The sequence below is a fragment of the Sus scrofa genome, chromosome 1 (assembly GCF_054392235.1).
Source record: "Sus scrofa isolate SSC_HxYL_T2T_F1_AM1 chromosome 1, Sscrofa_HxYL_maternal_Yorkshire_Landrace_v2.0, whole genome shotgun sequence".
NCBI classification, from domain to species: domain Eukaryota; kingdom Metazoa; phylum Chordata; class Mammalia; order Artiodactyla; family Suidae; genus Sus; species Sus scrofa.
In genome coordinates, this window is record NC_139383.1 from 53,437,851 (window position 1) to 53,451,226 (window position 13,376).

Genomic DNA, 13,376 nt, shown 5'->3' on the forward strand with positions numbered 1-13,376 from the left:
GTGAGGCCAGGGATTGAACCACCATGTTCTTTTTGAAGACGCAAAAAACCCAGTGACTGGGGCTAGAGAGGGAGGGTGGTCTGGGAGGAAATAATCCAGGGCAGGAGTCAATGGTCAGACCACACTCGTCTTCACAGGTCAGGGGTTAAGATTTTGTTCTTCATTCTAAAAACACTAGAAAACACTGGAAAAGTTAAACAGTATCAAACTCTCTTTAACTCTAACAGTATGTTTTAAAAAACCGATATATGCAAAAAGTAAATAACTACATTGTGAGATATAAAGATTAGAAAAATAACAATTTGCTTAGAAGGAAGCCTTATTAAGAAGTTATAAATTCTAACTTCGATTCTCTAATTAGTCCAAATTATCTTACAGCTCTGTGTGAATAATGGTCTTAATGGAGCTCATAACTTCCACACAGCTGGAGAAAACCAGGAGACATTTCTGCAGGTACCTCACGTGAAAACACCACCCAAGGTCGGGGTGCCAACATGGCGTCTGCCCAGGGTCTAACCCCAGTTCTGAAGCTGGGCCAGGGCTCTGAGTCACAGCCCCTAACCTTCTGACTAATACAACAGAAACCAAGATCAGACTTAGTTATTTATAAAGACAAGAATAACCAGTAAGAAAATTAGATCGTTTCACCTTTCAGGCAGAATATTTTATCCTTATGGCAACTGAAAGAAATGTGAAATAGCTCCATGTTGATGTTTAATGGCATCTCAGATTGGGAATGCACTTCTCTCCTCAAAAATGGGTGTTCAATTCTCCCTTAGAAGCATCTACACTTCAATGGCAGAAATCATATTTTATCTTTGCATACCAGTGCTTAGTACTCAGAACATAACATGATCTCAATAATGCCTGTGATTGAACCAGGGACTAGGTTATACCCCTGGGCAGAAAAACTTCTCCCTTGTGTTTTAATGGACATTGTCAAAGTTTCCTTCTTAAGTATCATTTGCATCTTTTACTAATCAAATCCACTCTGATTGATACATTCTTTTAAAAATATTTTAGTATCTTTAGTCAGGTTATATTATATAAGTGTTGGTTTGGAACCTATCCCCTTTTCCTTTAGGGTGAGTTTGCATATTCCACCTCTCATTCATTACTTTCTAGGAAAGATATTTTAACGCTAATTAAGTCTTAAATCTTTGGCAACTATTTCAATAGCACTTAGTCATATAACATTGTTTTCAAGCACAATAGGGGGAAAGATTCTAAAAAGGAATTCTTCCTATGCAAACTTTGGCACTGTGCGTGGTTTATGGATTTACCAAAAAAACAGGTTTTCAATTAGACAACTACTTATTGTACAGTGTTAAGAAAAACAAAGAAGTGACTATCAAATTTACTATAACTTTGCTTGTTAAATATTTACTATTTACTGTTGAGGGTCAGGGAGTACAAGTAAAAAGAAGAGATAGAAATCAGTTCATTACATGGTGCTTACTGATCCACAAATAGGGCAAATACAGGTACTTAATAGAGACAGTCTGGGGGTCCTCTTACTGATATGGTAATGTTCATATTATAGTAGGTAAACTAAAGAAAATGTTCAAGAGAGCAATTTCCCATTTGTAAAGACGTGCCCAGGAATAGTTCTGGGAAAGGTATACACATGTGCTAGACAGGATCGATAACGAGTTATCATTAAGGCAAAACATTATTTTTTTTCTACTGTTATTTAACAGAAAGGGATACCAAAATCTCTAGACTTGTTAAAACCTTTCCAATGCAAAGATATTAATATTTTTTGTGAGAATATTTTAGTAAATCACCTTAAATCAGTGTACCATTAAACATGATAATATGTAAATACATCTGAATTATTCACCATCGTAATTTGAGTTAACGTTATCACAATGTAAAGCAATCTGATAAATGTAGAGCCACAGATTCACAATTATATAAGAAATATAAAATATGGTTAAGTAAAATGAAAATCAATTCAAACCTCAAAAGTTCACACTGTTAGTATTACTTTCCTTATAGTAGAGTTAAGAAAAAATTCAGAATTAAATCTTGACTGCCCCCTTGTGGTCAAATAATTTAAAAATTAAAAATCAGCAATATTTACCACCATCATCAAATTCATCTTCAGTTATCCACCATGGCACTGTATCTTTCTTCTGCACTTCTTTAGGTTTTCTAGGTGTTTTGTTTGAATTTTCAAAAGAATCATCTGAAAGCTGAATCAGATATAAGCTACTGAATTTTAAATTTAAGAATCCCAGATTTATCACTAAAAATGTTTCTCTTAGTTCTTTCACAGTCCCGCTAGCACAGAAATATTCTCAGCAATAACATATAAATTCATATTTCAAGACATATGTAGCCAAAATAAGATAAACATCAAGAATATATCTCTGGGGGTTCCCACTGTGGCTCAGTAATGAACCTGACTAGCATCCCTGAGGATGTGGGTTCAATCCCTGGCCTTGCTCAGTAGGTTAAGGATCTGGCATTGCCGTGAGCTGTGGTGTAGGTCATAGATGTGGCTCAGATCCTGTGTTGTTGTGGCTGTGGTGTAGGCTGGCAGCTGCAGCTCTAATTTGACCCCTAGCCTAGGAACTTCCATATGCCATGGGTGTGGCCCTAAAAAAAGAAATCTCTGAACATTGATTGATTTTATAGATAGAACTAAACAAGAAGACTAACCAAGGAGAAAAACATCAATAATAACAACAAAGAAATAAAGAAAGCTTGATCAAGAATAAACAATTATTGAGCAAAATCACCTAGTATCACTCCAGAAGAACATAAAATTCTAAGATTGGGAAGAACTGAGTGTCAGAAGTTTACCAGAGAAATTACCATTTATCACAGTGATTAACAAACTTTAACAAACTTATTTGTCCTCTTCTACTCTTCAGGTCCAAATGTTACTACAATCCTAAATCCCCACTCTAACCTCCAACTTACCTCCCCTACTCTCAGCCAACAACCTGGCCTTTCTCTTTACTGAGAAAATGAAGACTTTCAGCCAAAAACCACCCTCCATCCCTTCACCCCACCACTAAACTTGCCTGTTAAGACATTACTTTCCTCTCTTGAGAAAAGAAATTCTTTCCTCCACTCGAAGGAGAACCTGCAGAGGGCTCACTCCCACCTTGCCGGGTTCTCACTTCCTTGGTTATCCCCCAGCCACCCTGCATCCTCACCCCCCTCCTCTCTCACCCTCCTTGCCCCAGGTTATAAACCAGCTCATTGCTGCATCCCCAGGGCCCAGCACAGCACCTGGCACAGTCACAGAATGAAAGAATAAACACTCAAGTCAACTCTACTTTTTTTTTTTTTTTTTTTTTTGGTCTTTTTGCTATTTCTTTGGACCGCTCCCGCGGCATATGGAGGTTCCCAGACTAGGGGTTGAATCGGAGCTGTAGCCACTGGCCTACACCAGAGCCACAGCAACGCGGGATCTGAGCCGCGTCTGCAACCTACACCACAGCTCACGGCAACGCCGGATCCTTAACCCACTGAGCAAGGGCAGGGACCGAACCCTCAACCTCATGGTTCCTAGTCAGATTCGTTAACCACTGCGCCACGACGGGAACTCCTCAACTCTACTTTTAAATAAACAAACATAAACCACAACAAAGCAAAACAAACAAAATAAACACCTTTCATTCTACCCATCACTTTATATATATATAAATATGTAAATACATGTATTTATACTTAACATATATATGTGTGTATATATATATTTGTATATGTATAATATACATATATTCTACAACTTCTCAAGTTCACTGCTCAACCAACTTTTTTTTTTTTGCTTTCTTGGGCTGCTCCCGTGGCATATGGAGGTTCCCAGAATAGGGATCGAATCGGAGCTGTAGCCACCGGCCTACGCCAGAGCCACAGCAATGCAGGATCCGAGCCGCATCTGCAACCTACACCACAGCTCAGGGCAACGCCAGAAACTTAACCCACTGAGCAAGGCCAGGGATTGAACCCGCACCTCATGGTTACTAGTCGGATTCATTAACCACTGAGCCACGACGGGAACTCCTGCTCAACCCTTTAAAATCTGGTTCCAGGGGCAGCAAGAAGATGGCAGAGGAGTAAGATGTGAGACTCACTTCTCACCTACTCGCACAAATACACTGAAAATCCATCTACATGTAGAATTTTTCACACAGAAAATTTGATGAATGCTGAAAAAAGACCTTAGGATTCTGATAGAGCAAGAAAAACTTTACACAACTGGGTAACATAAAAGAAAGAATGATCAAGTGGGATTCATTCCAGGGATGCAAGGTTTCTTCAATATCCGCAAGTCAGCATCATACACTGTTTCAACAAACTAAAAAATAAAAACCATATGATCATCTCAAGAGATACAGAAAAAACTTCTGACAAAATTTAACACCCATTTCTGATAAAAACTCTCCAGAAAGTGGGCATGGAGGGAAACTACCTCAACATAATAAAAGCCATATATGACAAACCCACAGCTAACATCATTCTCAATGGTGAAAAACTGGAAGCATTTCCACTAAGATCAGGAACAAGACAAGGATGTTCACTTTCAACACTGTTATTCAACATAGTTTTGGAAGTCCTAGCCATGGCAATCAGAGAAGAAAAATAAAAGGAATCCAAATTGGAAAAGAAGAAGTAAAGCTATCACTATTTGCAGATGACATGATACTATACCTAAAAAATCCTAACATACTACCAGGAAACTGTTAGAGCTCATCAATGAATTCTGTAAAGCTGCAGGATATAAAATTAACAAACAGGAATCTATTGCAGTTCTATATACTAACAGTGAAAGATCAGAAAGAGAAATGAGAGAAACCATCCCATTTACCATCATTTCATTCTTTTATCAAAAAGAATAAAATACCTAGGAATAAACCTACCCAAAAAGACAAAAGACCTGTACTCTGAAAACTACAAGACACTGATGAAAGAAATCCAATATGACATAAACAAATGCCAAGTTATACCATGCTCTTGGATTGGAAGAATCAATATTGTCAAAATGACTATACTACCAAAGGAAATCTACAGATTCAAAGCAACCCTTATCAAATCACCAATGACATTCTTCAAAGAACTGGAACAAAATATTTTAAAATTTGTATGGAAACACAAAAGACCCCCAGTAGCCAAAGCAATATTGAAAAAGAAAAAAGGAACTGGAGGAATCAGGCTCCCTGACTTCAGACTATACCACAAAGCTAGTCATCAAAACAGTATGGTATTGGCATAAAACCAGAAAGACAGCTCAATGGAACAGGACTGAAAGCCCAGAAATAAACCCAAGCACCTATGGTCAACTAATCTATGACAAAGGAGGCAAGAATGTACAGTGGAGGGAAGACAGTCTCTTCAATAAGTGGTGCTGGGAAAAATGCACAGGTTCATGTGAAAGAATGAAATTAGGAGTTCCCCTTGTGGCACAGCAGAAACGAATCTGACTAATAACCACGAGGTTATGGGTTCAATCCCTGGCCTCAATCAGTGGGTTAAGGTTCCGGCATTGCCGTGAGCTGTGGTGTAGGTCACAGACATGGCTCAGATCCTACACTGCTGTGGTTGTGGCTACAGCTCCAATTTGACTCCTAGCCTAGGAACCTCCATAGGTCATGGGTTCAGTCCTAAAACCCCCCCCCCAAAAAAAAGCCAGAAAAAAAAAAAAAAAGAATGAAATCAGAACATTTTCCAACACCATATACAAAAATAAAATGGACTAAAGACCTAATGGATCAAAACGGATTAAAGACCCAAATGTAAGACCAGATACCATAAAACCCCTGGAGGAAAATAGGCAGAACACTGTTTTTCATAAATCACAGCAATATCCTGTTTGATCCACCTCCTAGAATGATGAAAATAAAAACAAAAACCAATGGGACCTAATTAAACTCAAAAGCTTTTGCACAGCAAAGGAAATCATTAAAAAAATGAGAAGGCAACTCATAGAATGGGAGAAAATCTTTGCAAGTGATACAACTGATAAGGGCCTAATCTCCAAAGTATACAAATAGCTAATACAACTCAACAACAACAAAACAAACAACCCAGTTGAAAAATGGGCAGAAGACCTAAAGAGACATTTCTCCAAATAAGACATATGTTTGGCCAGTAGGCACATGAAAAAAATGCCCAACATCTAATTACTAGAGAAATGCAAATCAAAACTACAATGAGGTACCACCTCACACAGGTCAGAGTGGCCATCATTAACAAGTCAACAAAAAACAAATGCTTGAGAGGGTGTAGAGAAAAGGGAACCCTCCTTTACTGTTGGTGAGAATGTAACTTGGTACAACTGCTAATGAAAAATAGTAAGGGGGTTCCTCAGAAAACCAAACATAGAACTACCATATGATCAGGAGTTCCCATTGTGGCTCAGCAGAAACAAATCTGACTAGTATCCATGAGGACAAAAGTTTGATCCCTGGCCTCCCTCAGTGGGTTAAGGATCTGGTGTTGCTGTGAACTGTGGTGCAGGTCAGAGACGCAGCTCTGATCTGGCCTTGCTCTTGCTGCAACGCAGGCCAACAGCTACAGCTCTGATTCAACCCCAGTCCTAAAAAGACCAAAAAAAAAAAAAAAAAAGCAACTACCATATGACCCATCAATCCCACTCCTGGGCATATATTTGGACAAAACTTTCGTTCAAAAAGATACATCGCACCCCTATGTTCAATGCAGCACTAATTCAAAATAGCCAAGACATGGAAACGACCACCTAAATGTTTATTGACAATTGAATGGATTAAGAAGATGTGGTAGATAAACAAAATAGAATACTATTCAGCCATAAAAAGAACAAAATAATGCCATTTGCAGCAACATGGATGCAACTAGAGATTCTCATACTAAGAAAGACAGAAAGAGAAAGACAAATTCCATATGATATCACTTATATGTAGAATCTAAAATATGGTACAAACGATTCTATCCACAAAACAGGAACAGATCATGGACATGGAGAGCACACTTGTGGTTGTCGGAGGGTTGGGGGAGGAAGTGGGATGGATGGGGAGTTTGGGGTTAGTAGATGCGAACTACTACATTTAGAATGAATAAGCACTGAGGTCCTACCTTGCATCATAGGGGATATATCAAATCTCTTGGGGTAGTACATGATGGAAGATAGTGTATGAGAAAAAGAATGGATATATATGAATGGGTCACTATGCTGTAGAGCAGAAATTGACACCACACTGTAAATCAACTGTAATAGAAATAAATACATAAAAATAAAATAAAATCTGGTTCCCATCCAAAATAGCTCTCTTCCAGGCACCAAAGGCCTCTTGACCGCCACAATTAAAGGTCCACTGTCAGTCATCTCTCTGATCACACCATGGTATTTGACATGGTGACCAACTTTCACTTCCCAAAACCCTCTCCTTTTGATTCCATAGCACCATTTCCCCCAAGCCACATTTTGTTGCTGTGACCTTCTCTAACCAATTCTAATAGCTCTTGGCCCCTTTGCTCTTCCATCTCTTCCCCTTTTCCCTCTGACATGAGACCTCCCCAAGACTCTGCCCTTGGTCCTTTCTATCCTTAGTCAAACTCTGGTTCCTCAGACTAAAGCTGTCCACTTTTGAATACCCTATGTAGTCCCTCAACTAGGACACTGTGAGCTGTGTGACTTTTCAAACTTCCGAGATGACTACACACATGCTTCCACCTGCCAACCAAACAACTCTACCTCAGTGATTGTAAAAATGTCATTTTAAATGTTCAAAGAGAACTCACTATCTTCCCTAACCACCAGGCAGGAAGAGAGGAGGAAGGAAGAAAGAATATTCTTCACTTCATCTGAACTTTATTTGCATCATCTTCCAATCAGTCTCTAATTTCACTGTCACCTTGAAATGTTCCAATTCTCTCTTTTACATCTCTCCCTGTCTATCAAATTCAGATAATCTGCCTCAGATTCAGTCTATTCCTCCTAAACCCAAAGAGGCGTGTGAAAGAAGGACTATAGGTTTTTGAAGCCAGAAAGATCCAAGTTCAAATTTTAACTTCAAAATACGCTAGTTCTGTTGCTTGGGGAAAATCGTGCCTCTTTTCAGTTTATACATCTGTAAAATAGCCAATAGTTAACACTGACCCTACGTGGTTATGGGAAAGATCAGAAAAAGAAATAAAAGAATGCCTGCTCTACTGTCTAATACACAGTAGGTATTCTCACTTCCAACCATCTTTCACACTGCTTTTCAGGCTACTATTATTAAAAACAAAATGAAACAAAAAAGCTTCCCCCTACCCCACCGACAGTTAATAACAATGTTGATGAGGTCACAAAATTGGAACTCTAATATCACGAACACATGGCTGGTGAGAGAGTAAAATTGCAACAGCCACTTAGAAAATGGTCTGGTAGTTCCTCTTATGGTTTAAACAAAGAGCTACTATATGACCTAGCATTTCCACTCTTAGGTATATTCACAAGAGAAATGAAAACACACAACCACAAAAAAACCTGTACATGATTGTCACAGCAGCATTATTTATAACTGCCAAAAATGGAAAGAACTCAAATGTACATCAACTGATAAGCAGGTGAACAAAATGTGGTAAATCCACACAATGGAATACTATTCAGCTATAAAAAAGGAATGATGTACTGAGAGATCCCACAAAATGGATAAGCCTTTAAAACGTTATGGTAAATGGAACATGTCACATATTATATGATTCCATTTCTGTGAAGTGCCTATAATAGCATATCATTAGAGACAGAAAGGAAATTACTGATGCCTAAGGCTGGGGAAGGGAGTAACTGATGGGTACAGGGTTTCTCTCTGGGGTGATGAAAATGTCCTATAAGTGCCTGTGGTGATGGCTGCATTATTCTGTGAATATACTAAAAACAACTGGATTGCACTTTAAATGGATCGTATGGTATGTGATATTTCAATAAAGCTATTAAATAGAAAAGCTGGTCCCACCAACCTCCTTAAAAATAAAGATATGTAAATCTTATCTTTGAACAAACTGGTGGAAGAGATTATCAAAATGATCAAGATATCATCACAACTCTAGTACTTTTCATTGTTAAAAATGAGATACTGCCTTACTCAAAGCTCTATCATGAGATAAGAGCTTATATGAGATGAGGCTGAATATGAGAAAATAGAGACAGAAAGAAGTGGAGATTTCTAGAAAGGTGATAAATGAGAAGAAAAACAATTGGCCTGTACTGCTTTTTATCTTTTGAAATGAACATACTTCCTATGGATTTGATTTTCAAAATGTTTTCCGATGGGAAGTAAGACTCATATTCTGAGTGTCTATTACATCCTGTAGTTGGTAGATGCTTTTTCTAATTCTTACAACAATCCTAAAAAGTAGGCATTCTTTTTCCTGCTAGACAATGAAACTGAGGTTCTTCCTCCTACACCGTGAATCAAATTCCCTTAATGAACAAGAATTTAGTATCATAGTTTAAAATGTAACTCTCCTAAATGTTCTACAAGGCCTCTCCATTTATAGAAATAACAGGATGTGGTGTGATCCTCTAATTTATTCTATCAGCAAATATTTATTAGGCACCTATTAGGTACCACAGCTATAGCAATAAATGCACAGCCAGAGGAAGATCAAGATGGTCATGGAGGTACCACCCCCCATGAGCACATCAAAAAAATCACCTACACGTGCAGCAATTCTCATTGAAAACAAACTAAAGTCTGGCAGAAAAGCTCTTATATGATCAAGGTGGTAGGAGAGATCCACAAAGAATTGGGTAGGGAGGGAAGAAAAACAATGAGGTCAGGTCTTGTGCCTGACAGAGGAGAAACAGAAAAGGAGGGGGATTAAGACTTGAAGATCCACCCTGAGGAGTGGGTGGTTTGAAACACCCATCAGGAGCCCCAGTTCTGTAGTCTGACACTGGGAAGATGAGTCTCCTTAGCTGGCTAGAAAACTGCACTGGCCAACGGCAGGACTCTGCTTGTGAAGAGTGTGTACATGCTTGCTTACTCCCCAACAAGGTAAAGGAAAGAGACTGAACTGCCTGGGATCCTGGCTGGTTTCCGTGACTGGTCCAGCCCAAGCCAAAGCCCCACTTCAGCCCTCTCCAACACAGCTCCACCCAAGGGGAAGGCTGCTGTGGCTGAGGAAATTGTGGAGCAGTAGAGGGGTGGAGCTGTCTCAGACCCAGCACAGCCCCTGAACAGGGCAAGAGCAGATACTGGCAGTCACAGGGGCAACAGATAGGGAGCAGTCTGGACCTCTGACCAATGCTAGGACCACCCAATGCATGCCCTGGGCCACACTAGGAACCCACTCTGGCCCTTCCTACTCCAGCACTGCTCCCCTCTGGGGCAAAGGTGCCAATTCTGGGAGAGGTGAAAGCTCACAATAGAGGGAAAAGAACCAGCTGGGACCTGACTCTTAGGGCTTCTGCTCCAGCAACTTGGGACCTGAACCCTGCCTCCAATAGGATGTTGACCACTGAGCAGATAAGTACTGGATCACAAATGGCTATGGCGTCACCCATCCATCACCAACCCTACCTCCCACGGGGGTGATAGCTGCTAGTACACCCTAGGGAAAGACAGGACTCCTGCCCAAATAGGATCCAGCTCTCCCATCAAGCCACTGGACACCCAGACTGAACAGGGACACTCCCACAAAGGGCCACAAAGGGCCACTCCTTCAAAATGGGCACAGGTAATTGTATCGCCTAATTCAATAGAGCTAGAGAAAGCTAAACAAATTAAGATAGGAATGTTCTCAAATGTTCAAATGAAAGACCAAGAAAAAAAAAACTAATGAAATAGAGGAAAATAATTTACCAGATAAAGAGTTCAAAGCATTAGTAATAAGAATACCAACTAAATTAGAAAAAAAGAACAGAGGAATACACTGAGAATTTTAACAATAAACTAGAAAATACAAAAAAAAAAAAAAAAAGAACCAGTCAGAACTGACGAATATAATAACTGAAATAAAAAATACAATAGAAGGGGAGTTCCTGCCGTGGCACAGTGGATTAAAGGATCCAGCACAGGTTGCAGCTGTGACTTGGACTGAATTCCTGGCCTAGGAACTTCAATATGCCACACATACAGCCATTAAAAAAAAGAAAAGAAAAAGAAAAGCTAGAAGGAATTAACAGAGACTAGGTGCTACAAAAGAACATATAAATGATCTGGAAGATAGAATAATGAAAATCACCCAATCAGACAGGAAAGAGAAAAACAAATTTTTAAAAAAAGGTTGAGGGATTTCTGAGACAATGTCAAGTACAGCAACATTCAGAGAAAGGGGAGGTCAAAAATGTATTTGATGAATTTATGGCTGAAAACTACCCAAACCTGAAATAAACAGATACCCAGGTAAGGGAGGGCACGAAGAGTCCCAAACAAAATGAACCCAAACAGACCCATATCAGGACATATCATAATTAAAATGGTAAAAGAGAATTCTAAAAGCAGCAAGAGCAAAAGAAAGTATAACATTTAAGGAAACCCCCATAAGGTTATCAGCTGATTTTTCTGTAGAAACTCTGCAGACTAGAGGAAGTGGAAAGATACAATTAAAGTGCTGAAAAGGGAAAAAGCTACAACCTAGGATACTCTATTCAGCAAGATTATCATTCAGAAGTGAAGGAAAGATGAAGAACTTCTCAGACAAGCAAAGACTAAAAGATTTCATCAATACTAAAACTGATTCTAAAAGCGTTAAACGGGCTTCTTAGTGGAAAAAGCTACAACAGGAAGAATCTGTAGGAAAGGAAAAAAACCCACAAGGAAAGGCAAATATATAGCAAAGACTGTGGATCAACCATTTAAATAAGCTAGTACTAAGACTGAAAGACAAAAAAAAACCCCATAAAATTAACTATAATTACAATAAACAGTGAAGGAGTAAACATGAAGATGTATGGATGACATAACACAAAAACACAAAATGTTGACGAGGAGGGGAAAAAACATAGATCTTTTAGAATGTGTTTGAACTTAAATGACTACCAGTGTAAAACAAGTAGATGTAATTATAGGTATACATATATGAACCCCATGGTAACCACAAATCAAAAGTCTACAGAAAAACCATACAGAAAGGAAGACAAACATACTTAAAAAAAAAATGCACCTGGAGTTCCTATTGTGGCACAGCAGAAATGAATCTAATTAGTTTCCAAGAGGATGTGGGTTCAATCTCTGGCCTGGGATCCAGCGTTGCCATGAGCTGTGGTATAGGCTGAAGATGTGGCTCAGATCTGGCATTGCTATGGCATAAGTCGACAGCTGTAGCTCTGATATGACCCATAGCCTGGGAACCTCCATATACTGCAGGTGCAGCCCTAAAAAAAAAAAGAAAAGAAAAAAGAAAAAGCATCAAATCACAAGGGAAAAAACAAAAAGGAGTTACTTAGGAGCACTGTAACTGCTGTGGTATAGGTTCAGTCCCTGACTTGGGAACTTTTCCATGCTGTGGGTGTGGCAAAAAAAAAAAGAATTGCTTCAATCAAAAGGCAGAGTGGCTAATTAGACAAAAAAACCAAGACCCATTTATATGCTCCTTACAACAGACTCACTTCAGAGATAAAGACATACACAGATTGAAAGTGAGAGGTTGAAAGAAGTTACTCCATGCACATGGAAACAAGAAAGCTGGGGTAGCAGTAACGATGTGAGACAAAATAGACTTTAAAATAAAGTCTACAGGAGTTCCCGTCGTGGCGCAGTGGTTAACGAATCCGACTAGGAACCATGAGGTTGCGGGTTTGGTCCCTGCCCTTGCTCAGTGGGTTAACGATCCGGCGTTGCCATGAGCTGTGGTGTAGGTTGCAGACGCGGCTTGGATCCCAGATCCCGCGTTGCTGTGGCTCTGGCGTAGGCCGGTGGCCATAGCTCCGACTGGACCCCTAGCCTAGGAACCTCCATATGCCGAGGGAGCGGCCCAAGAAATAGCAAAAAGACAAAAAATAAATAAATAAATAAAATAAAATAAAATAAAATAAGGTCTACAATAGAAGACAAATAGAGCATTATATAATGATAAAGGAATCAAAACAAGAAGAGGATATTTCTTAAAATATATGCACCTAATATAGGAGCACCTAAATATATAAAGCAAATACTTATACACACAAATGGAGAAATTGACAATAATACAATAATAACAGGGGAATTAACACCCCACTTAAATCAATGGACAGATCATCCATACAGAAAGTCAATAAGGAAAGAGTGCTCTTACCATCATTAATAAGTCTATAAATAACAAATGCTGGAGAGGGTGTGGAGAAAAGGGAACTCTCCTACACTGTTGGTGGGAATGTAAATTTGTGTAATCACTATGGAAAACAGTATGGAGGCTCCTCTGAAAACTAAAAACAAAATTAGCATATGATCCAGCAATCCCACTTCTGG

At 39.2% G+C, this 13,376-nt stretch overlaps 1 protein-coding gene across 9 annotated transcripts in view; it reads right to left on the reverse strand.

The window, feature by feature from the left end:
- The window catches only part of CEP162 (centrosomal protein 162), a 110,831-nt gene that overhangs the window by 89,831 nt on the left and 7,624 nt on the right, over positions 1 to 13,376 (reverse strand). For all 9 annotated transcript variants that reach the window (XR_014805263.1, XR_014805262.1, XR_014805264.1 and 6 more), the window contains exon 3: positions 2,087 to 2,198. Coding sequence is in view for 6 of the 9 variants with exons in the window: in XM_084959356.1 (XP_084815482.1) it covers positions 2,087 to 2,198 (112 nt within the window). In the remaining 3 variants the exon portion in view is untranslated. The remainder of the gene's footprint in view (positions 1 to 2,086; positions 2,199 to 13,376) is intronic.